Raw genomic sequence first — 26,500 nt, 5'->3', positions numbered from 1 at the left:
TGGAGGTCAGACACTGAGAAAAAAGAGTTTGGAACACAAACAATGAAGAGCCCCCAGAATGACTGGTCACATGCAACAAACTCAGACATCAGGACATTAATAGAGAGAATAAAAAAATTGAGGAGACAAGAGGAAAATAGGAAGGAGTTGATGACAGAAATAACAGCAGTAAAGAACACTGTGATGAAAATAAATAGCAAATTAGTAAGCATGGAAAGCAGAATTACCCAAGCAGAATCAATAATCTCAGAAAACTTGAAGATCAAAATACAGAACTAACCCAAACTGTCAAAAGCAAAGAAAAGAAGCTTGAAAAGACAGAACAAAACCTTGAGGAGATGATCACTTCAAGAGACCCAAACTAAGAGTAATTGGCCTTCCTGAGGCAGAGAGAGAGTCAAAGTCACACTAAAGCAAACATTTCATGAAATCATTCAAGAAAACTTCCCTCATCTCATCAGTGATGCAAAAATTCAAACACAAGAGATTCAGAAAACCCCTGAAAGACAACACATGAGAAGACCAACTCCCAGACACATAATAATTTGCCTAAACAAAATAGCTATAAAAGAAAAAATCCTAAAGCCAGTAAGAGAAAAAGGTCATACTACCTACCAGGGAAGACCAATTAGAATAGCAGCAGATTTATCTACAGAAACACTCCAGGCTAGAAGAGCCTGGAGCCATGTCTCCAAAGTTCTAAATGATAAACAATTTCTTTTTCTTTTTTATCAATATTTTTTATTTTGATATTGTGAGATACAGAATAGGGTTAGGTATACAAATATGCTTAGTTCAGGCACCCTTGTTGATAAGGGGTTTCTCTGCATTCCCAGACAGATATTGACTACTGTTAAACCCACCTCCCTTCCCCTTCCCCCCCATAGTTTCCCACCACTGTCAGTCTTTTGTTTTTTATATTATTTCGGTGGATGTTCAAGGTCCACTATATGAGTGAGAACATGTGATACTTAGATCTTTGTTTCTGTGAGAGATCACTCAGTATTATTGACTAGTTCCATCCAAGTTGCTGCAAAATTCAATATTTTGTTCTTTTTTATGGTTGCATAGTATTCCATCGTGTATATGTATCACATGTTTTAATCCAGTCCTCTTTTTTTTGAGTTGGAGTCTCACTCTGTCACCCAGACTGGAGTGCAGTGGCCGCTCCCGGTCACCAAAGCCTCAACCTGCTGGGCTCCGATGATCCTTCTGCCTCAGCCATCCAAGTAGCTGGAATTACAGGCATACACTGCCACACCCGGCTAGTTTTTTTTATTGTAGAGATCATGTCTCGCCAAGTTGCCCACACGGGTCTCGAACCCGCAGGCTCAAGCAATCCACTCACCTCAGCCTGCCAAGGCGTGGGATTACAGGCTGAGCCACTGAGTCTGGCTTCCAGTCCTCTTTTGATGGACAGCATGGTTAGTTCCAGGTTCTTGTTATTGTGAACAATGCTGTGATAAACATTCGTGTGCAGGTATCTTTTTGATAGAGTGATTTGAGTTCTTCAGAGTATATTCCCAGTAAGGGGATTGCGGGGTCATATGGGAGGTTGATATTTAGAGATTTCAGGAATCACCACATTGCTTTCCACAGAGGTTGCACTAGTTTACACTCCCACCAACAGTGTAAAAGTGTTCCCTTTTTGCCACACCCTCACCAGCAACTGTTATTTTTTGAGTTATTGATAATGGCCATTCTGACTGGAGTTGAGTGGTATCTCAGTGTGGTTTTGATTTGCACCTCCCTGATGATGAGTGAGGTTGAACATTTCTTCATGTGTCTGTTGGCTGCTCAGATGTCTTCCTTTGAGAAGTGTCTGTTCATATCTTTTGCCCATTTTCTAATGGGGTTGTATGTCTTTTTCTTTTCAGCATGTTTGAGTTACTTGTAGATCCAAGATGATAAGCCTTTGTCAGACCTGGAGTTGGCAAATACTTTTTCCCAGTCTGTAGGCTGTCTCCCTGCTCTCTTGATGGTTTCTTTGGCTTTGCAGAAGCTTTTCAGTTTAATGAGTTCCCACATGTCTATCTTATCTCTTATGGCCTGTGGGTTTCAGGTTTTGTTCAAGAATTGGATGAAAGTTCCAATTTCCATGAGGGTGTGTCCTTCATTTTCTAAGGTTCTTATAGTTTGAGGTTTTGCATTTAGGTCTCTGATCCATTTGGAGTTAATTTTTGTATATGGAGATAGATAGGGATCCTGTTTCAGTCTTCTGCATGTGGTCAGCCAGTTTTCCCAGCACCATTTACTGAATAGGTTCTCCTCTCCCCAGTAGTAGGTGGTGGAGGCTTTGACGAAGATGAGTTGATTGAGAAATTGAGGTTTTGTTTCTGGAATCTCAATTCTATTCCATTGATCTATATGTCTGTTCCTATACAAGTACCAAGATGGTTTGGTGATTGTAGCTTTATAGTAAAGTTTAAAGTCTGGTAATGTGATATTGCCTCCTTTGTTTTTTCTGCTGAGGATTCTTCTGGCCATTCTTGGTCGTCTGTGAATGAATTCCTGTGTTGTTTTTTCTAGATCTGAGAAGAATGTTGCAGGTAATTTGACGGGTATTGCATTGATTCTGTAGATTGCCTTAGGTAAGATGGACATCTTCACAATGTTGATTCTTCCAACCCATGAGCATGTAATATTTTTCCACTTGTTTGTGTCATCTTTGATTTCTTTGAGCAGAGTTTTGCAGTTTTCATTGTAAAGATCTTTCATGTCTATGGTTAGGAAGATGCCAAGGTATTTCATTTTTTTCTGGCTATTGTGAATGGAATTGTGCTTTTTATTTGGGTTTCTGTTTGTTTATTATTGGGGTAAAGAAATGCAATTGTCTTTTACACATTTATTTTACATCCTGAGACTTTGCCAAAGTCCTTTATCAGTGTAAGGAGGTTTTTGACAGATTCTCTTGGGTTTTCAAGATATACAATCATGTCATCTGCAAAGAGAGATAACTTGACTTCCTCTTTTCCTATTTGGGTAAACTTGATTGCCTTCTCTTCTCAGATTGCTCTAGCCAGGAGTTCCAATACTGTATTGAACTGGAAGGGTGAGAGTGGGCATCCTTGTCTTGTTCCAGTTTTCAGGGGAAATGGTTCCAATTTTTGTCCATTTAAGAGTATGCTGACAGTGGGTTTTTCGTAGATGACTTTTACAATTTTGAGGTATGTTCCCCATATGCCTAAATGTTTGAGGGTTTTTATCAAGAAGGGGTATGGGATTTTATCAAAAGCTTTTTCTGCATCTAATGTTTTAATCATATGGTTTTTGTTTTGACATCTGTTGATGTATTTAATTACATTTATGGTTTTATGAATGTTGAACCTGGCTTGCATCCCAGGGATGAAGCCTACTTGGTCATGATGGATGATTTTTGAGATGTGTTGTTGAATCCGGTTTGCTAGGATCTTGTCGGGAATTTTAGCATCTATGTTCATCAAAGATATTGGCCTGCATTCCTCTTTCTTTGTTGGGTCTTTACTTGGCTTGGGTATCAATATGATTTTAGCTTCGTAAAATGATTTGGGGAGAATTCCATCTTTCTCAATCACCTGGAATACCTTCAGTGGGATTGGTATCAAGTCCTCCTTCAATGTCTTGTAGAATTCTGCTGGAAAGTCATCTGGACCCGGGTTTTTTTTTGTAGGCAATTTTCATATTATGTAGTCAATTTCCTTGACTGGTATTGGAACATTTAGGGTCTCAATTTCTTCTTGTTTCAACCTAGGCAGATTGTATTATGTCAGAAAGTCTTCCATTTCCTCAAGGTTTTCAAGTTTGTTTCCATGCAAGTGTATGTAGTAGTCTCTAATGATATTTTGTATTTCTTCTGGGTCAGATGTGACTTCATCTTTTGTGTTTCTGATTGTGTTTATTTGGGCTTTTTCTCTCTTTTTCTTGGTCAGTCTAGCTAAGGGACCATCAATCTTGTTTGTCCTTTTGAAGAATCAGCTTTTTGTTTCATTGATTTTTTGTATTATCTTGTCTTCTATGTTCTGGATTTGTGTTTTATTTTGGTGATCTGGATTCTTCTGCTGAAATTAGGGTTTTGGTAGTCTTGCTTTTCCAGCTTTCTAAGGTGGCTTGTTTGGCTATTAATTTGTGATCCTTCCCTTTTTTTCATGTGCTTTTTGTAGGGATATAAATTCTGCTCTTACTACAGATTTTAGGGTGTCCGAAAGATTTTGGTTAGATGTTTCTTCATTTTCATTTGTTTCCAGGTATTTTTAAATCTCTGTTTTGATTTCATTGTTTACCCAGGAGTTGTTTAGCTTCATGCTGTTTAGTGCCAATGTCTTTGTGGGTTTTGGGGGGACCTTGTTGGTGTTAATGTTTATTTTATTCCACTGTGGTCTGAGAAGATACATGGTAAAATTTCAGTCCTTTTAAATTTGCTTATACTTGATTCATGGCCAAGTATGTGGTTGATCTTGGAGTACATTCCATGTGGTGATGAATACAATGTATATTCTATGGTCTTTGGATGGAGAGTTCTGTAGGTATCAATTAAGTCCATTTGGTCAAGAGTCAAATTGAGGTTTCAGATCCCGTTGCTGATTTTTTGTCTTGATGATCTCTCTAGGGTTGTTAGTGGGGTATTGAAGTCCCCAGTTATGATGGTGTTGGAGTCGATAACCTTTTTTAGTTTACCCAGAAGCTGCTTTATGAAAGTTGGTGCTCCTATGTTGGGTGCATATATGTTTAGCATGGATAATTATTGTTGATGGATTGAACCTTTTATCATTATGTAGTGGCCTTCTGTATCTTTTTTGAATTTCAATAGCTTAAAGGGTATTTTGTCTGAGATTAAGATCCTCCTTTCTTTTGTGTTCCTTTTGCCTGAAAATTTGTTTTCCATCCTCTTACTTTGAGTCTGTGAGTGTCGTTTCTAGTGAGGTGAGTCTCTTGAAGGCAATAGATTGTTGCCTGGTGAAATTTTATCCATTTTGCCATTCTTTGTCTTTTCAGTGTTGCATTTAGTCCATTCACATTCAAACTAATTATTGAAATATGAGAGTTGATCCCTATCATAATGTTCTTTCAGAGTTGTTGTTCTTTCTGTTTGTGTTGTCTTTCTTTTGGTTCTGGAGTTGGTTCATGTGTGTTTTTAATCTTTTGCCTGTACTCTTGTGAAGAACGTTGCTGTTCTTTTTTCTTTTCTTCTGTGTTCAATACTTTCTTCAGTGTTTCTTGTAGAGGTGGTCTTGTGGCAGCATAGGTTCTTAGGGATTGGATATCTGGGAAAGATTTCATTCTCCCTCACTGATGAAGCTTTGCTTGGCTGTGTAGGCTATTCTCAGTTGAAATTGTTTCTCTTTTAGAACTTTGATGATAGGGCTCCAAGCTCTCCTAGCCTGGAGGGTTTCTGTAGATAAATCTGCTGCTATTCTAGTTGGTCTTCTCTGGTAGGTAGACTGATCTTTTTCTCTTGCAGCCTTTAGGATTTTTTCTTTTATACCTACTTTATTTAGGCAAATTATTATGTGTCTGGGAGTTGGTCTTCTCATTTGTTGTCTTGCAGGGGTTCTCTGAATCTCTTGTGCTTGAATTTTTGCATCACTGATGAGATGAGGGAAGTTTTCTTGAATGATAAAATGAAATATTGTTTCAATGTGGTCTCTGTTTCTCTCTCTGCCTCAGGAAGGCCAATTACTCTTGAGTTCGGTCTCTTGAAGTAATCATTCATTTCTTGAAGATTTTGTTCAGTCTTTTTGAGCTTCTTTTCCATGTTTTTGACAGCTTGGGTGAGTTCTGTGTTTTAGTCTTCGAGCTCTGAGATTCTTTTTTCTGCTTGGCTAATTCTTCATTCCATACTTATTAGTTTGTTATTTATTTCCGTCACAGTATACTTTACTGCTGTTTTTTCTGACATCAGCTCCTTCCTATTTTCCTTTTGTCTCTCTTCGATTTTTTTTATTCTCTCTATTAATGTCTTGATTTCTGGGTTTGTTTCATGTGACCAGTCATTCTGGGGGCTCTTCATTGTTTGTGCTCTGAAGTCTGTTTCTCAGTGTCTGACCTCTGAGGGGTCTGGGTGAGACCTATATTCTTCTTTTCATTTTTCTTCATTTGTGCAGTTTTTGGTTTTTTTGTTGTTTCCCCTTTCTCTACTTTTTCCTTCCCTCTACATCACCGTCTTCTTTAATTCTGTTATTCAGGGGTGGAGGGGTTGTTTTTACTTCTGTTTGTTCGGTCTCCTGTTCGTCTTTATGTATGTCCTCTTACTTTGTTCAATTCTGGAGTTGCACTGTAGGTTGGTGGTGGTCCTTTTTGCAGTTTTGAGATTTACTTAAGGGGGGAGCTGTGATTCATAATCTATCTGCAGGTCCTGGTATCTGCCAACAGGTGTATGAATAATCTGAAACCCACTTCCCACTGCCTTGGAATCTGCCCATGCAGTGGGGTTGTAGGTTTACTCCCTGAAATAAAATGCGGTTAAAAGAGGGAAGAGAATGCAGCAGGCAGTGGGGGAAAGAAGGGGGTGGAGAGAGAGAAGAGTAAGGGTGAAAACAGACGAGTGTACCAAAAAAAGGAGAGAGAGGCAAAAATTAAAACATATAAAAACAATAGACCACAGCTACAAACTAACCAACTCCCACACACAAAAAGCTAAAACATACACTGTTACTAACATACAAGCTTACCAACCTCCTTATTGGTGTGCTATTCCTCTATGCAAAGATATGGTTTACAGGAGAAGAAAAGAAGGGAAAAGAAGGAGGAAAAAAAGTGGGGGGAGCAATACAAAAGGAATTGAATCAAGTCAGTAGACTAACAGAACCAATCGAGCACACTCTGAGACTTTTATTTTAGTCAAATGTCCTTTTAACTCTGATTTCTAGCTGTCTTTTCAGGCTGGTAAGTTTGTTCACAGTTAGGATCAGTTGCCCCTGGCCTGTTGTGAAGAGCAGCTCAGATCATCACACAGTTCATGACTGCCCCATTCACCATTCAGATCTGGCCTGTGTCTGTCAGGCTTCCATTTTTCCCCTTTCGGTGTTGTTACCTTGAATCACCAGCATGTGGTGTTATCTCTCACTCCAGATGGTCTTTATCTCAGCTGCTTGCCCGCCACTAAGGGGAGGGAGATGTTGCCTCAAGGCACATGGGAGGAGACCCACGACCTGGCAGAATGTCTCAGTGGTAGTAGACCTCAGCAGATCATGTTCACAGGGGCTACAAGGTCTGAAGTCATAGATCACCTCAGGCACTGGCCGTGTGATGTGTAATGGCTGCCTCGGTGGCAGTGCAGCTGTAGCTCACCTCAAGCACTGATGGTGCATTGTGGAATGGCTGCCTCAGTGGCCATGGCAGCAGCAGCAGCAGTGGTAGTGGCAGATCGCCTCAGGCACAGGCGGTGTGTTGTGCAATGGCTACCTCGGAGGAGGTGGTGGCAGCTACGGCTCACCTCAGGCACTGGCAGTGCAATGTAAAATGGCTGCCAGCTGTGGCAACAGCAGCAGCCACAATAGCTGCCCAGACTACGGTGATGTCTCAGTGAAATCTATGGCTGAGCTCCGTGCGAAGAGCAGGCTGCCAATGATGGCATCTGCAGCCTCTGGGGAGAGAACCAGAGTCTCTTTGCATTCTCCTCAGTGGAGAGTCTCACAGACCAAGCTGCCCCATCGCCATCTTGGCAGAAGTGCCCAGATAAACAATTCCAACCAAGAATAACTAAGCTAAGCTAAGCTTCATCAGTGAGGGAGAATTGAAATCTTTCCCAGATATCCAATCCCTAAGAACTTGCACTGCCACCAGACCACCTCTACAAGAAACACTTAAGAAAGTACTGAACACAGACGAAAAGGAGAAAAGAACAAAAATATTCTTCACAAGACTACAGGCAAAAAATTAAACACACATAAACCAATTCAAAAACCAAAAAACAGACAGGAACAACAACTTTGTAAGAAACTTATGACAGGGATCATCTCTTGCAGTTCAGTAATTAGCCTAAATGTGAATGGACTAAATGCACCACTAAAAAGACATTGAATGGCAAAATGAATCAAATATCACCAGGCAAAATGGATAAAATGTATTGCCTTCAAGAGACTCACCTCAGTAGAAAGGACACTCACAGGCTCAAAGTAAGAGGAGGGGAAACAAATTTTCAGGCAAAAAGTACACACACGAAAGGAGGGGTCACAACCTTAATTTCAGACAAAATGCCCTTTAAGCTATTAAAAATTTTAAAAGATACAGAAAGCCACTACATAATGATAAAAGTTTCAATCCATCAAGAAGAAATATCTATCTTAAACATATATGCACCCAACATAGGAGCACCAATTTCATAAGGCTGCTTTTATGTAAACTCAAAAAAGATATCAACTCTAAAACTATCATAGCTGGGGACGTCAATAACCCACTCAAAAGCCTAGACAGATCATCAGGACAAAAAAATCAGCAATGAGATACGGAACCTCAATGTGACTCTTGACCAAATGAACTTAATTGACACTTAATTAATAGAGCACTCCATCAATGACCACAGAATATACATTCTACTCATCAGTGCATAGAACATACTCTAATATCAACCACACACTTGGTCATAAATCAAGCATAAGCAAATTTTAAAGGACCAAAATATTATCATGCACCTTCTCAGACCACAGTGGAATAAAAATGAACATCAACAACAACAAGTTTCCTCCAAAACCCACAAAGACATGGACACTAAACAGCATGATGATAAACAACTCCATGGTCAGTGATGGAATCAAAACAGAGATTAAAAAATATCTGGAAATAAATGAAAATGAAGAAACATCTTACCAACATCTCTGGGATGCCATGAAAGCTGAACTAAGAGGGAAATTCATATCTCTACAAACGCACATGAAGAAAATGGAAGGTCACAAATTAACAGTCTAACAAGCCACCTAAGGAAGCTGGAAAAGCAAGACCACCAAAACCCTGATTTCAGCAGAAGAATCCAGATCACCAAAATAAAAGTCCAAATCCAGAACATAGAAGACAAAAAGATAATACAAAAAAATCAATGAAACAAAAAGCTGGGTTTTTGAAAGGATAAACAAGATCGATGGTCCCCTAGCTAGACTGACCAAGAAAAAGAGAGGAAAAATCCCAAATAAACATAATCAGAAACACAAAAGATGAAGTAACAACAAACCCTGAAGAAATACCAAAGATCATTAGAGACTACTATGTACACTTGTATAGAAACAAACTTGAAAACCTTAAGGAAATGGAGGACTTTCTGTCATCACACAACCTGCCTAGGTGGAAACAAGAAGAAATTAAAACCCTAAATAGACCAATAACAATCAAGAAAATTGACTACATAATAAGAAAACTACTTACCAAAAAAGTCCTAGACCAGATGACTTTCCAGCAGAATTTTACAAGACATTTAAAGAGGAACTGATACCAATCCTACTGAAGGTATTCCAGGCGACTGAGAAACATGGAACTCTCCCCAAATCATTTTATGAAGCTGACATCACATTGATAGCCAAGCCAGGTAAAGACCCAATAAAGAAAGAGAGCTACAGGCCAATATCTTTGATGAACATAGATGCTAAAATTCTCAACAAGATCCTAACAAACCAGATTCAACAACACATCTCAAAAATCATGCATCATGATCAAGTAGGCTTCATCTCTGTGATGCAACATTCATAATCATAAATGTAATTAAATACATCAACAGATGTCAAAACAAAAACCACATAATTATATCATTAGATGCAGAAAATGTTTTTGATATAATCCAGCACCCCATCTGGATAAAAACCCTCGAACATCTAGGCACATGGGGAACATACCTCAAAATACTAAAAGTCATCTATGAGAAACCCACAGCCAGCATACTGCTAAATGGACAAAAATTGGAACCATTTCCTCTGAAAACTGGAACAAGACAAGGATGCCCATTCTCACCCCTCCTGTTCAATATAATATTGGAAGTCCTGGTTAGAGCAATCAGAGAAGAGAAGGCAATCAGGGATATCCAAATAGGAAAAGAGGAAGTCAAGTTATCTCTCTTTGCAGATAACATGATTGTGTACCTTGAAAACCCAAGAAAATCTGTCAAAACCTCCTTACACTGATAAAGAACTTTGGGAAAATCTCAGGGTATAAAATAAATGTGAAAAAGAAAATCGCATTTCTTTACACCAAAATAAACAAACAGTAACCCAAGTAAAAAGCACAATTCCATTCACAATGGCAACAAAAATAATGAAATATCTTGGCATATTCCTTACCAGAAATGTGAAAGACCTTTACAATGAAAACTACAAAAAATTGCTCAATGAAATCAAAGATGACACAAACAAGTGGAAAAATATCCCATGCTCATATAATGGAAGAAACAACACTGTGAAGATGTCCATCCTACCTAAGGCAATCTACCAATTTAGTGCAATACCCATCAGATTACCAGCAATATTCTTCTCAGACCTGGAAAAAACAATACAGAAATTCATATGGAAACACAAACGACCAAGAATAGCCAGAACAATCCTCAGCAAAAAAAACAAAGCAGTACGTATCACATTACCAGACTTCAAACTTTACTATAAAGCTACAATCATCAAAACAGCTTGATATTGGTACAGGAACAGGCATATAGACCAATGGAATAGAATTGAGATTCCATAAGGAAAACCTCAATTTCTCAACCAGCTCATCTTTGACAAAGTGTCCGCCATCTACCACTGGGGAGAGGAGAACCGATTCAGTAAATGGTGCTGGGAAAACTGGTTGACTACATGTGGAAGACTCAAGCAAGATCCCTATCTATCCCCACACACCAAAATTAACTCTAAATGGATCAGAGACGTAAATGTAAAACCTCAAACCATAAGAATCTTAGAAAATGCAGGACACACCCTTATGGGAATTGGAGCTGGCATCCAATTCCTGAACAAAACTTGAAACGCAGGGGCCATAAGAGATAAGATAGACAAGTGGGACCTCATTAAGCTGACAAGCTTCTGCAAAGCCAAATAAACCATCAAGAGAGCAGCGAGACAGCCTACAGACTGGGAAAAAGTATTTGCCAACTCCAGGTCCGACAAAGGCCTAACATCTTGGGTCTACAACTAACTCAAACGTGCTGAAAAGAAAAAAACAAACAACCTCATTATAAAATGGGCAAAAGATATGAACAGACACTTCTCAAAGGAAGACATCCGAGCTACCAGCAGACACATGAAGAAATGTTTGATCTCACTAATCATCAAAGAGATACAAATTAAAACTACACTGAGATACCACCTAACTCCAGTCAGAATGGCCATTATCAATAACTCAAAAAATAACAGATGCTGGAGAGGATGTGGTGAAAAGGGAACACTACTACACTGTTGGTGGGAGTGTAAACTAGTGCAACCTCTGTGGAAAGCATTGTGGTGATTCCTAAAAGCTCTAAATATTGACCTCTTATATGACCCTGCAATCCTCCTACTGTGAATATACCCTGAAGAACTCAAATCATTCTACAAAGAAGATACCTCCACACAAATTATTTATCGCAACTTTGTTCACAATAGCAAGAACCTGGAAGCAACCATTCTGTCCATCAAAAGAGGACTGGATTAAAAAAATGTAGTACATATACACGATGGAATACTATGCAACCATAAAAAAGAACAAAAATCATAAATTTCACAGCAACCTGGATGACACTAGAGTCTATAATACTGAGTGATCTCGCACAGAAGCAAAGATCTGAGTATCACATGTTCTCACTCATATAGTGAACCTTGAACATCTCTCATAATACTATAAGAAAAGGGCTGACATTTTTGGTAAACTATGGGGTCGGTAGGGAGGGGTAGGGAGGTGGGACTAATGGTAGTCAATATCTGTCTGGGGGCGGTGAGACACCCCTTATTAACAAGGGTGCCTGGATGATGCACATTTGTTTGCCTAACCCTTATCTGTACCCCACAATCTTATAATAAAATGTGTTTTAAATAAAAACATAGAAGGAGGAGCTGATACCAATCATATTGAAAGTATTCCAGACAATTGAGAAATATGGAACTCTCCCCAAAACATTATATGAAGTTATCATCACATTGATACCCAAACTGGTTAAAGATCCAACAAAGAGAGAGGACTACAGGCCAATATCCTTGATGAGCATAGATGCTAAAGTCCTCAACAAGATTCTATCAAACTGGATCCAGCAACACATCTCAAAAATCATCCACCATAACTAAGTAAGCTTCATCTCTGGGTTGCAGGGCCAGTTGAACATCCACAAGACTATAAATGTAATTAATTACATCAACAGATGTAAAGACAAAAACCACATCATTATATCATTAGACATGGAAAAAGCTTTTGATAAAATCCAGCACCACTTCTTGAAAAAAATCCTCGAACATCTAGGCATAGATGGAACATACCTAAAAATAGTAAGAGCCATCTATGAGAAACCCACAGCCAACATACTGCTAAACAGACAAAAATTGGAACAATTTACCCCTAAAAACTGGAACAAGACAAACATGCACACTCTCATCTTGCCTGTTTTACATAGCATTGGAAGTCCAAGCTAGACCATTCAGACAAGAGAAGGAAATCAGTGATATTTAAATAGGAAAAGAGGAAGTTAAGTTATCTCTCTTTGCAGATGACATGATTCCACACCAAAAAAATCTAATAGAATCTGTGAAAAACTTCCTTACACTGATAAAGTACTTTGGCAAAGACTCAGGTATAAAATAAATGTGCAAAAGACAGTCGCACTTCTACACACCAACAATAAACAAAAAGAAAGCTAAAGAAAAACACAATTCTATACACAATAGCCACACACACAAAAATAAAATACTTTGGCATCTTCCTAACCAGAGAAGTAAAACACATTTACTACAAAAAAAAAAAAAACTACTCAAATAAATCAAAGATGACTCAAACAAATGGAAAAATATTTCATGTTCATGGATTAGAAGAATCAACATTGTTTACATGTCCATCCTACCCAAAGCAATCTACAGATTTAAAGCCTTACCTATTAAATTACCAGCAGCATTCTTCTCAGACATGGTAACAACAATACAGGAATTCATATGGAAATATAATTAACCATGAATAGCCAAAACAATCCTCAACAAAAAAAAGAAAAGAAAAAGTGAGAGACATCACACTTCCAGAATTTAAGCTTTATTATAAAACAACAATAAACAAAACAGCTTGGTATTGGTACAAGAACCAATGAAACAGGATAGAGATTCCAGAAGCAAGACTTCAATTTCTCAACCAACTCATCAACAAAGCCTCCACCACTAACCACTGGGTAGAGAAGAACCTTTCAGGAAATGGTGCTGGGAAAACTGGCTGACCACATGCAGAAGATTAAAGCAAGACCCATAATACCACCATACACAAAAATCTACTCGAAATGGAACCAATACCTAAATGTAAAACCTCAAACTATGGGAACCTTAGAAAATGCAGGAGAAACCTTTGTGGAAATTGAAACTGTCAACTAATTCCTGATCAAAACCTCAAGTGTCCAAGTCATAAAAGATAAGTTAGACAACTGGGACCTTATCAAAATGGCAAGCTCCTGTAAAGGCTAAGAAACCAACAAGAGAGTGGAAAGGCAATTCTCAGACTAGGAAAAAATATTTGCCAACTGCTTATCTGACAAAGACCTAACAACTAGGATCTACAAGAAACTAAAAAATGCCAAAAAGAAAAACACAAACACCCCATTACAAAGTGGGCAAGACATAAAGGACAACTTGCAGCAACTTGGATGGATTTAGAGTTTATATATTCAGTGACTTATTACAGAAGCATTGAACTGAGCTCCATATTTTCTCACTCATAAGCTGACTTTAAACAATTACAATGCTATAAGAAAGCAATTGGTAGTAGTGAGAAACTGTCGGGTGGGATGGGATTGGCAGTTGAAGGAAACTGCTAGGGCAGGGAAGGGCATCACCTCAAAAAAAGGGTACCTGCCTGATCAATGTTTATATATCTAACCCTGAAATGTACTCCACATCTTTATAATAAAAAATTAAAAAAACAAAGTGGGCAAAAGACATGAACAGACACTTCTCAAAAGAAGACATTTGAGAAGCAAACAGGTACATGAAAAAAATGCTCAGCCTCACTAGTCATCAAAGAAATGCAAATTAAAACTACACTGATATACCACCTAACTCCAGTCAGGATGGCCATTGTCAATAACTCAAAAAAAAAAAAAAAACAGATGCTGGAGAGGATGTGGGGAACAGGGAACACTTCTACAGTGTTGATGGGAGTGTAAACTAGTACAGCCTCTGTGGAAAACAGTGTGGTGATTTCTAAAATATCTAAAAATCAACCTTCCATATGACCCCACAATTCCCCTTCTGGGAATACACCCAGAGGAACTCAAATCACTCTATGAAAAAGATACCTGCACACGCATGATTATTGCAGCATTATTCACAATAGCAAAAACATGGAACCAACCGTGCTGCCCATCAAAAGAGGACTGGAAAAAAAAGTGGTACACACACAATGGAATATTACACAGCCATAAAGAAGGACAAAATTATGAATTTTGTAGCAACTTGGATGAACTTAGAGTGTATGGTATTGAGTGATCTGTCACAGAAACAAATGACTGATTATCACATGTTCTCACTCATTAGCAGATCTTGAAAAATTATCATCATGCTATAAGAAAGGGATTGGAAGTGGTTGGAAACTGCCAGGAGAGGAGAGGCATATCTCATCAACAAGGGTACCTGCATAATGAGCATTTGTATACCTAACCCTGAATTGCACCCCATATATTTAAAATGAAAAGTTTAAAATTTAAAAAGCAATGGAAAAGGAGAAATTCTCTATTGAGATAATATGAAGTACATTAATATGTTCACACAAATAGCTCCCTTGTATACACCTAACTTTTAAGCTAGAAATATAAGGGAATCAAATACCTCACTTATGAATTGTTAAAGTAGTTGAGCAACTATTTAAATGCGAATTAAGGTGTACATTTATTCTTAATAGGTTTTCAAAGCAATTAAGTTCATTAATAAACCTCAATTTTATTTAACATGTTTTTTATTTTGAAATTGTGGGGTACAGCTAAGGGTTAGGTATACAAATATGCATTGAGCAGGTACCCTTGTTGATGAGATGTTCTCCCAACTCCCAGGCAAATATCAACTACCATTAATCCCACCTCCCTTCCCTCCCTGCCCCCCCATAGTTTCCCACCACCTGTCAATTCTTTTCTTATACTATTACGATAGTTGTTCAAGGTTCACTTACAAGTGAGAATATGTTATACTCTGATCTTTGTTTCTGTGAGAGATCACTCAGTCTTATAAATTCCAATTCCATCCAGGTTGCTGCAAAATTCATGATTTTGTTCTTTTTTATGGCTACATAATATTCCATTATGTATATGTACCACATTTTTAATCCATCTTTTGATGGGCTGCATTATCTTGCTATTGTGAACATGCTGCGATAAACATACGTGTGCAGGTATCTTTTTTATACAGTGATTGGAATTCTTCAGGGTATATTTCCAGTAGGGAGATTGCGGGGTCATATGGAAGGTCGATTTTTAGAGCTTTCAGGAATCACCACATTGCTTTCCACAGAGGATGCACTAGTTTACACTCCCATCAACAGTGTAGAAGTGTTCCCTTTTCACCACATCTCTCCAGCATCTGTTATTTTTTGAGTTATTGATAATGGTCATTCTGACTGGAGTTAGGTGGTATCTCAGTGTAGTTTTAATTTGCATCTCTTTGATGATTAGTGAGGTTGAACATTTCTACATGTGTCTGTTGGCCGCTCGTATGTCTTCTTTTGAGAAGTGTCTGTTCATATCTTTTGCCCACTTTGTAATGGGAATGTTTGTTTTTTTTCTTTTCAGCACATTTGGCTTCCTTGTAGATCCAAGATATTAGGCCTTTTTCAGAACTGGAGCTGGTAAATACTTTTTCCCAGTCTGTGGGCTGTGTCCCTGCTCTCTTGATGGTTTATTTGGCTTTACAGAAGCTTGTCAGTATACTGAGGTCCCACTTTCCTATCTTGTCTCTTATGGCCTGTGCGTTTCAGGTTTTTTTCAGGAATTGGATGCCAGCTCCAATTCCCATAAGGGTGTGTCCTGCATTTTCTAAGGTTCTTATGGTTTGAGGTTTTACATTTAGGTCTCTGATCTATTTAGAGTTAATTTTTGTGAATGAGGATAGATAGGGGTCTTGTTTGAGTCTTCTGCAAGTGGTCAGCCAGTTTTCCCAGCACCATTTACTGAATAGGTTCTCCTCTCCCCAGTGGTTGGTGGTGGAGGCTTTGTCGAAGATGAGTTGACTGAGAAATTGGTTTTGCTTCTGGAATCTCAATTCTATTCCATTGTTCTACATGCCTGTTCATGTACCAATACCAAGCTGTTTTGATTATGTAGCTTTATAGTAAAGTTTGAAGCCTGGTAATGTGTTACCTCCTGCTTTGTGTGTGTGTGTGTGTGTGTGTGTGTGTGTGTGTGTGTGTGTGTGTGTGTGTGTTTGGCTGAGGATTGTTCATTTGTGTTTTCTAGGTATGAGAAGAATGTTGCTGGTAATTAGACGGGTATTACATTAAATCTGTAGATTGCCTTAGGTAAGAAGGACATCACAATCTTGATTCTTCCAATCCATGAGCATGGGATATTTTTCCACTTGTTTGTAACATCTTTGATTTCTTTGAGCAGTGAATAAACCTCAATTTTAAATGCTTTGGGTAGGAATACTTGATATTAATAAGAAATTATTTTCTAAAGTGAATGCATAAAATAAATCAAGCCCCATTTAAAAATGATACTAAAATTGCTATTTTTTTTAGTTGGAGTCTCACTCTGTCGCCCACACTGGAGTGCAGTGCTCGCTCCTGGCCACTGCAGTCTCGACCTACTGGGCTCCAGCGATCCTTCCTCTTCAGCCTTCTAAGTAGTTGGAACTACAGGCATGCACTACCACGCCCGGTTGATTTTTGATTTATTGTAGAGATGAGGTCTCGCCAAGTTGCCCAGGTGGATCTCAAACACATGGGCTCAGGTAATCCACTCACCTCAGCCTCTCAAATCATGGGATTACAGGCTGAGCCACCAAGCCTGGCTAAAATTGCTTATTTTTAAATGGTAAATTTATATCACATAAATTAAATTATAAATTTATATGTTCAATATTGCTTAAAAAGGTTCAGAAGCAGAGCAACGATTAAAAAAAGGTGTGCAGAGTAGAAATTAATTACACTGAAGATGTGTTTTGGATGATTCCCTAACTTGCCCCAGGGAATAAGTGCATGATCTCCCCTTAGTTTTTGGTGTGCCCTCAGTATACAGGCCATCAGGCCTCTACAGTAGGGGCCCTGCTGAGTGATACCCAAGGCTGGGGGCTTCTCTCTGAAGGAACATGTCTGCTATGGGCTCCACATTCATCACAGTCAGATCCCACCCAGGCCTGAGCAGCCTCCTGCCCTGTCCTGAGAGGGCTCGGCGACCCCTTGTGTGTGCATGAGGGGTTCCATTCTCAGGGTCTTTGAAAATGAGGAATAAGAGCTGCGGGAGTGTCCAGCAGTCCTCTCTCCACTTAGATTAGCCTCTTCCTCCTTTATCAGTCCCAGCATCTGCCCTGAATCAACAGTAGACCAGACCCCAAACTCTGCTGACCCAGCCCATTCTTCAGCTTCTACTCATCACATGCTGCCAAGGTAGAGAAAGGACCTTGGGGTCATGAAGAGCTGGGGTACATGGTTTTTAGTGGAAAATATGGACAATTTTGTGTGACACATGGGAAAGGAGAGATTCCAAAACAAAGGGATTTTATTAAACATGTTCTTATAATATTACATCTTTATCTTACAAAGTTCAGACTTCAGAACTGATGGACAAAAGCCACATGCACCTGCCCTGTCTCACTTGTCTTTTTAACCCTTACAAGACATAGAAGTTGAGAGAAGCAGAACAGACCCAGAAAGACCTAGAGACAAAAGAGGATTCAAGATGCTCGAAAAGGTCAGAAATGGAGGGAGTTTAGAGGTCATGTCCAGGCAGTTCTCCTTTAGTAGATAGGGAACCCAGGGCAGGAGTTGTAGTGACTTTTTCAGAAGTTACACCTCCCTGGAAAGGCTGAGCCAAAACAGACTCCGTCCATCTCCCTTATACCACCGCTCCATGACTCCTATACTAAGCCCCTGCCATGTTTCTTCCCCCAGTCCTGGCTTCCCAGGGATTAGTGATGGCTTCTGGAATCCTACTCAGGGAAAAAGGAACAGATTCGTCTTCTCCAACTCATCAACTCTGATTTCTCCTTCATGCCTGAATCAGAAACCTCCCTCTTCCCTGACCACCACAGAGAGGAAATTTGATCCAACCTCAGGGCCAAGGATAATTATGTCCATACCATTAATGTTCATCTTCCTCCCTTTTCCTCTGATGATTAGCACTCCCTTCTCCCCCAGTATTGGGAATAAAGCCTAGGTAATTACAGACAATTTCCTTGGGCTCTGGTGACCAAGTTTCCACCACCCATAAATCAGGACTTGTTGGTGAGAGACTGGGACATCCAGAGGTTTTGGTTCTGAGGAGACATCAGGAGGTGAATGTGTGGGGCCTCTGTCTTCTCCCCTCAGTCTGATCATGAGTCCTCTGAGGTTCACTCATATGTCCTTCCAGCCCTGTCTTCTCTTACTGAGACTAGAGGGGTGGGAGGTTCCCGTCTATGTCCAACTTCTCAAGAGCTGGACCCACCCCTGTGCACCCTTCCCATTTACTTTTCTCATACCTTATTACATAGAACTCTCTTGGGGTTGAGCCCAGAGCTCACCCCGTGAGCTCAGAGAGCACAAGATGCGGGTCCCTCACCTGAGACCACCAGCTTCAGGATGTCACTGGGGTGTGACAGCAGGTAGGAGAAGGTGCTGTGTGAGCCATAGCATCTGTACATCCCCCAGTGGGATGAGGTCACACGACTCATGGATAACTTGCCCTGGTAGACCTGTGATTGGTATTTTGATCTTAGAAGCAGGGAGGGACCAGCTGCCTCTTGCTTGGGCAAAAGGAAAGCATCCACTGGGTTCCATGACTGACACGGGAGGGTCACGTTCTCTCCAGAGGCCACCAAGGGGCCAAACTGCACTGAGAAGGATGATCTGTGAGGGAGCTCTACTAGAGAGAAGAGAAGGAGAAGTGGCTGCCCAACCTTATTCTGAGCTGATATCCCCACAGGGTCTCTCACTGAGGACTCTCAATCACTCTGTCTCTGTTGCTTCTTAGTCTCTCCCTCCTCTCCACCTCCTGTCTCTCTCTGTCTCTACCTCCCTTGCAACCCCCACCACTCATCCCAACCATCATCACCTAGGGCTCCTCTGGTAGGGCCTACACAGGGTCGGTATCCCTGACTGAATCCACTAAGCTCCTCACCTGAGATCTGCATGCCCAGGGGGTCACTGGGGGATGACCACCAGGGGAGAGGTTGTATTCACAGTAGTATATGTACTGGCCACCATGGGAGCCATTCACAGGGATCAGAGGGAATTTGGCCTGAGAGATCTCAGACTGAGGATGCCAATCAAAGTACTGGGGAGGTCACATTCTCCTTCCTTGGAAAGAGTGACTCTTTCATAGCTGATATCAGAGTAACACGGGTGGGTCTGGCCTATCCAGGGACCATGGCAGTACCTGGTTGCACCAAGATTAATGCTTTCCTAGACACACCTGGAAAGAGGTGGTCATGGGTTCCAAGAGCTGAATTCTCCCTCTCTCCCTTGGCCTCAGCACTTATGATCTATCTAAGTCTCTGGACCCAGAAACCCTGAGCTCTCTTACCCATTATCATTTTACCTGGAGCTGTACCTGACACAAGTCTCCTATCTTTTCTGGAGACTTAGGAGTTCTGGGCAATGCTGTAAATTTCTCACCTAAGATCAGGAGCTCCAGGAGATTGCAGGAGAAGTCTACTCATAGGGAAAACTTGGGAAATAACCAGAACATCTGTATGTTCACCAGTGATTTGGACCCATGGAAAAGAGAGCTGGACCATTTTGCATGTGAAACTGTGGGTTCAGGAATTGGTAACAGCAATTTCCTCCTTCCTGACACAGAGCAAATTAGTCAAATGTCAGCCATGAGTCACACTGCAAGCTCACATTCTCTCCTAGAGTCACCATGGGATCAGGCAGGGCTGAGAGGGAGGGTCCATTGTAGGTTCCTAGAAGAGAAGGAGGCACCATGTTAAGTGAGGCTCACTCCTCCCACATGATCCCCAAGGGCTGAGCAGTGAGATGAGAAACACCCCTGAGAGCAAACACCCTTCCTGAGGAAAGAGAGTGGAGCTGAGAACCAAGTGTCCTCTCACCTGTCACCACCAGCTCCAAGGGGTCACTGGGCTCTGACCAACTAGTAAGACAGTGATTATCTTCCTGTGTGATCCTTTGTCATGAATAGAATGTAGAACTTGCCCTTGTTCCCAGGATCTTGTGTCCTCTGTATATTCCTGGGCACAAGAGTTTTTTCTCTATACAGATGATACTCCAGGGGCCTAGAGAGTCTCCTGACACCAGATAGGCATGGAGTTTATCCTGGTGGTCACTAAGTCTGGTTCTGTCCACAGTATGAGTTTGAGGAGTATCTCTGGCATGAAATAATAGCCTAGGTCCCATGATATCCCCACTCCTCAGATCCCAGCTCTCAGATCTAGAACCCTCCTAATGTCCTCATCAGTCAGCCCAGAATGTGTATTTTGCATCCCCAGATGTCCAGAAATACTCCCTTGGCCCCAGTGAGGAGTAGGCCCCTGGCAGAATTGAGGACAGAGTCACCTGCCTACACTCATGTTTAGGAGCCCGGACTCAGCCCTGGAATGGAGTTCCTATGAGAGATTGGGCCTCTGAAGACTGAACAAATCCTTTTCTTCCCCAGAGCCTCCTGAGCCCTTGGGTTCTCCTCTTTGACCAGCGCTGGATGTGCAGTAGGGTTCGTCTCAGTCTAGGGTCTTTCTTCCCCCTCTTCAAATCTCAACAAGGCAGAACAGGGTTGTGAGGGCGGAGGTCATGGTATCTCCTCTTATGGTTTCTCACTGTGCAGATGAGTGAGAGTGTGGTGTTTGGCAGAAAAAAACAGACACACAGAGTTTGGCCACTTGGGGCTGGGTTATTGCTGTCACAGGATTGTCACATCAGCAGTCTCACAGGAAGGGAAACTTCCCTCCCCCAAATCCTAGCTCTCATTTCAACGTTAGACCTGGGGTGAATAACAGGATCTCTGGAGACATTTCACCCAGAAATGCCATATGTCTTGAACCCTGGAAAAAATCTGTCTGATGTGTCCTCATCTCACTGAAGTTAAGGATATAGCAGAAAATATACCATTTTCCATTCTGAGTCTGGCTTTTCCAGATGAGAGTGACTGAGGGTTTCTCCTTTACTCTCAGAGTCTCTCATGCAATCCCTTTAACTCTTCAGCTCATTCATCAGTCCATTAGCACATCCTTGCAGGGTCCTCACCTTGACCAGTCATCTCACCAGCCCTCGAGATGCTTCAGGGATGATGGAGGTTCATACTACATGGCAGACTCAGGTCAGCAGAGACACAGTTATCACCTGAGTGTGCAGTTCATGACAAGCCACACATATGCACGTGGCAGAGAGCACAAAGGAGAATTCAGGGAAATGAGGGAAGAACATGACTTCTCTCCTTGCCCTAGATTCTGGGTTTTCTTTCTATCAAATAGTTTCCACTTTTGTTTTTCTACTTTTGGCAACAGCATCTAACCTCCCCCCACCCCCTCTTTGGGAAGACAAATCTGAGTCAATTTTTCCTTCTCAGAGTCCCTTGTTTCTTTGGGTGTGTTCCTACAGCTCAGTCTCTTTTCTTGGTTTTATAACCAATTATTTAGTTTGGAGGTGTGGTTTGAGGAGCTGAGTGAGAGTGGATGTTTAATTCCTGACTATGACCCAATGTCTGGGAGAGTTTGGGGTTATGGAGTTTTATAAAAGAATTTATGAATGTTGGTTCAGTATATGATTAGTTTCTTTATGTTTAGCAAAAGGGTTAATTTCTGAGTGTTTTTTGAAAAAGAACCAAAACATCTCTATTAGTATCTGGAAATGTTCAATGCCCCAGCTGGGTCAATATCTGAAGGTAAAAACAAATGACTGGCCAGGTCACAGAGCTGTCATGCCACTCTGAGCCTCTTTGTCAGGACAGAGAAGAAAGTGAGGGGAACATGGAGTCCTTTTAGAGTCTGTAGCTTCCCTTCCCCTGCGTTTGTAGACAGACTCTGCGATATCTCAGCTCACTAACCCAGGCCCAGGGTCAGCATGAAGCCAACTTCCCCGCGTGTGTGCAAAGCATCTTCACTCCATTTTTGGACTTGGGCATCTCTCCCATGTGAATGTGAGGCTCAGGGAGGACCATCCCTGCTGGCACAATGAACTGATGCTAAGTTTGGAAGCATGGACACCACAGGAGCAGGCTACATAGGGAAGAGCGGCTGCAGCCATCTCCTTTATCAGTTTTTTTGTTTCTTGGGTTTTTTGAGTCGACTTTGGGAGAAACCATGTAAGAGGATCAGGTGTGTAGGAGGAAACTCATGCAACAGGAATGAACAACAAAGACTAGGCTAGAGAAGAACAGGAAACTTTAGAAATGAGTGAGGCAGTTATTATGGAGGTGAAAAAGAGTAAATTGTGTTAACACAAGTAAAAAGTAATTTCATCAAGGACAACACAGATGATATGGAACATTTTAAATTGGGGCAGACTATTCAGAACATTTTACAGAATACATCAGAGAGAAATATAAAAGTAGATAAAATAATTAATATACATAGCAACAGAATGAGAGCGTACACAGGTATCATTGAATCACAATTTTCAAAGGAAAGAAATAACGATACCACACAATTCTTAAATTGAGTGACTGAAATTTTTACAGAAATGAAGAAATTCCATGAACTTAAGTTGCATTCATTAATGTTAAAATAAATGTCTTTACTCAGTAAAGTTCATTGTGTCTACAATAAATAAAAACAATTCAAAAACTGCTACAGAAAACACAAATTATTATACAATTAATGGTAAGCTTCTTGGGACTGGATTTCTGAAGAGCAAAAGACAATGATAAAATTCACTGGAAAATATCATCAACGTATTAATAATTGTGAGTAGATGATTCTACACTATACCTAATTATTAAGGGGAAAAGTGAAAATGTCTACAGTGGACAAAATCCTAAAACGTAATGAGACTGAAGCATGTCTGACCTGTCAGGACTCATGCTTCACACATTTGACCCATCATGTCAGGTTGCATATTTATGATGGAAAAGGAGGACACTGGGGAAACATATCCCAAGTATCAGATATTTGTCTTTTTTTTCTTCACAGATGGATCTCCTTATGAACTTCTGTGATGACAGCAAGAGTGAGACAGAGAGACACACACAGAGAGAAGACAGAGACAGAGAGTGAGAGAGAGAGAGAGAGAAAGAGAGAGAGAGAGAGAGAGAGAGCTTGTGATGTTCTTTACGGCTCTTTATTGGCTAACAGTAGATTTTAGTTTAGCCATTATTTCTTGGTTTTAAGTTTTCAGCTCTCGTTCTCCAAATTAAGGAATCAAACATCTGTATAGCATAAAACCAGTCATCTCAACTATTTTTAATTGTACTATTTTTAATTGTTTTTCGTGTGAAGTACATTCACATATTGTGTGACCATCACCAACCTCTATCTCCAAAATTTTTCTTCTTTCTCAACTGAAACTTTGTATCTATTAAACATCAATAAACCATTTCCCCTTACCCCAGATCCTGGTAGCCAATATTTTATTTTATGTTTCTATGAGATTCACCAATCTCACAGGTACCTGTTTTATGAGGGGGGACCAAAAAAAACATAAATCATCTTTTTGCGAGTGGGGCCCTTGTAGTACAGGCTTCTCCCACAAGGTATGTGTTTTCACATCAGCATCAGTGGACCAGCTAGCGTTGCTGTGAGAGTCTGTATTGGGGAACAAACATCCTGAGTAGTGGCAGACAGGAGACTGGTTCTTCAACCATGACAACAGTACTTACCCACACCATGCTGAGTGTTCAATAATTTTTTAACAAAAATGGCATCATTTTTACAAAAATGGCATCAAATCCCAGTGTCCCACCCTCCCTATTCACCCAAGCTCTTTGTTTCTCCAGATGAAGATGTGTCTCGATAGTGGGATTGAATCAAAGAGAGGGTTTTGAAGGTGAATAAAGTTTAAACATGTATCCTTACATGTTTATTTATTTTATGAATAAATTCAAAGTTTTGGGGGGTCTCCTCCTGTATGTTGAATCACTCAATATTTTCCCCGTGTGACTGGCTTATTCCACTTGACCTGGTGGCTTCAAGCTTCATCCACATTCCACTGTGTTTAAGAATCAAATCAACTTCTTTTAAAGTCTGACTATGAATCCCATGTAATTCTATACCAACTTTTTTTTAACTATTTATCCATTGACAGACATTTGGGTGGATTGTCATTTTTGTAGATTGTAAACAATGCTGCCTTGAACAGGGATGTATGAATATCAGTTCAAGCTCCTGCTTTTATTTCTTTTGGATACATCTCAAAACTGAAGTTGTGAGATCATATGGTAATTCTAAGTATTTCAATTTTTAAAGAACCAATCTATATTTGGGTAATTATGTGAATTGTGTTCATTTTTTGCAGTCTAATAAGCAATTTAAAACTATGGTTATCATCATTTTTATTCAATACTGAATCTGAAAGTCCTTGCACATTAGCTGGCACTGTATATGAACCCTCAAATATTGGCAAGGGCATGAAAGAATAAATGAAAATTCTGGAGAAGACTTATAGCCCTGAAACCATACTTGGAGTGCTTTTCTTCCTCGTCCACCAGGCAAGGCAGAACTGGGATACTCGGGTGTCCGTGACAATGAACACAAAGGGACAAAATGTTGGGAAGCTGGAAGACACTAGGAAAGTCACATTCCTCAGCCAGTGGCCTGGGTTCTGGATCTGAGTTATCCAAAATGATAAAATACTTGCCAGACTATGAAAGGAGACAAACATGATCACCAGGGTGAGGATGGTGTGGGTGGCTCTAGTTTCATGAGAGGTCCTTGGAGAGAGGCTCCTGCTGCGGATGTGTTGGATTCTCTGCTTGTGCTGATACAGAATCAGGACCATGGAACCACTCGTCCAAACCATCAGGGCCAGACACAAACCATCTGTGAAGCAGTAAATGACTGCAGTTACTGAGAAGAGCACTCTCCCTAAAGAGGGGGAGGAACAGTACCTGTACATCTTTTCCATACTCAAGTTTTTGCTGTTCACCGGACCAGTTACATGCTTTGCAATAGCAATATTTGCCACAAGAGACAAAATCCAGCAGAGCAAACAGCAGAAAACAATGCACTTTTTGGATCTAATTCGAAATTCCATCCACTCAGGAACATTAGGGTGAAGTTTAATGGCCTGAAAGCCACTGAGGAGGCAGGTGGTGCTGAGGGAAACCCCTCTGGCTGCTCTGTGTAAATAGTAGACAAGTTTACATCCAGTCTCATCCAGGAAAGATTTCAGTCCAAAAGCTGCCGTTGCCTGGGGGATTCCCTTAGAGAAAAGGACAAGGTTATTAGCCAAGACCAGTTGGTTGAGAATCAAGTCTCTGGGGCTCACTATCTGGGCAGTGATTAATGTAAAGTAATAAAAGCAGAGGAGAAAAGAATTTCCAAGTATTCCAGCAGAAATCTGAATGACAATTGTAATTCCCCAGTTTAAATTAATAGAAATCAATCCATCCATTTAGAGGAGATGTTGAAGTCTAACTTTTTAAAATCGGATAAACTAAACCCCCCAAAAAAGTGAGTTATTCTTATTGCATCTAGAAATGGTATTTTTTTTTACAAAATCAATTATTTCAAGTAAATGCAAAACTATTTTTTTGCAGAATTGTATTTGTGCCACCACAGTGAGTGGATATCAGCAACCTCAATCAAAGAGTGACTTAATAAATCCCTCTGCAACACCACAATGGAGCAATGGGCCACTGTGGACGTGATGAGAAAGTTTTCTTGGTGGCTGACGCTGCAGAACATTCAGCTCTTGTTAGGGGGAAGCAAAAGAAACATTGAGAATATCATATCAAATTAGCTTTCCTTATCTTTTCTTTTCTTTTTTTTTTGGAGTTGAAGTCTCACTCTGTCACCCACACTGGAGGGCTGGAGTGCAGTGGCATGCTCATGGCCACCACAGCCTCGACCTACTGGGCTTAGGTGATTCTTCTGCCTCAGCTTTCCATGTAGCTGGAACTACAGGCTTGTACCACCATGTCCATAAATTTTTTTTTATTTATTGTAGAGACAAGGTCTCGCCATGTTGCTTTGGCTGGTGTTGAATCCCCGAGCTCAGGTAATCCTCTTGCCTCTGCCTTCCAAAGTGCTGGGATTACAGGTAGCTTTCCTTTTCTAAGAACCATAAAGAAAATCAAGTCCTTTGAAATGGATACTTGTGA

The 26,500-nt window shown here is 40.4% G+C and overlaps 1 protein-coding gene across 1 annotated transcript in view; it reads right to left on the bottom strand.

Moving 5' to 3' along the window:
• The window catches only part of LOC103267995 (leukocyte immunoglobulin-like receptor subfamily A member 2), a 60,543-nt gene that overhangs the window by 9,560 nt on the left and 24,483 nt on the right, over positions 1-26,500 (bottom strand). Inside the window, 6 exon segments of the mRNA XM_021716276.1 lie at positions 18,851-19,153; positions 19,409-19,450; positions 19,453-19,543; positions 19,829-19,941; positions 20,025-20,195; positions 20,343-20,416. Of these exon segments, the coding sequence (XP_021571951.1) occupies positions 18,851-19,153; positions 19,409-19,450; positions 19,453-19,543; positions 19,829-19,941; positions 20,025-20,195; positions 20,343-20,416 (794 nt within the window).

The sequence above is a fragment of the Carlito syrichta genome, unplaced genomic scaffold (genome assembly GCF_000164805.1).
Source record: "Carlito syrichta isolate Samal-C Ts95f unplaced genomic scaffold, Tarsius_syrichta-2.0.1 Scaffold308658, whole genome shotgun sequence".
NCBI classification, from domain to species: domain Eukaryota; kingdom Metazoa; phylum Chordata; class Mammalia; order Primates; family Tarsiidae; genus Carlito; species Carlito syrichta.
The sequence above is the reverse complement of the archived record's forward strand: the minus strand, read 5'-3'. Positions and strand labels throughout refer to the sequence as shown.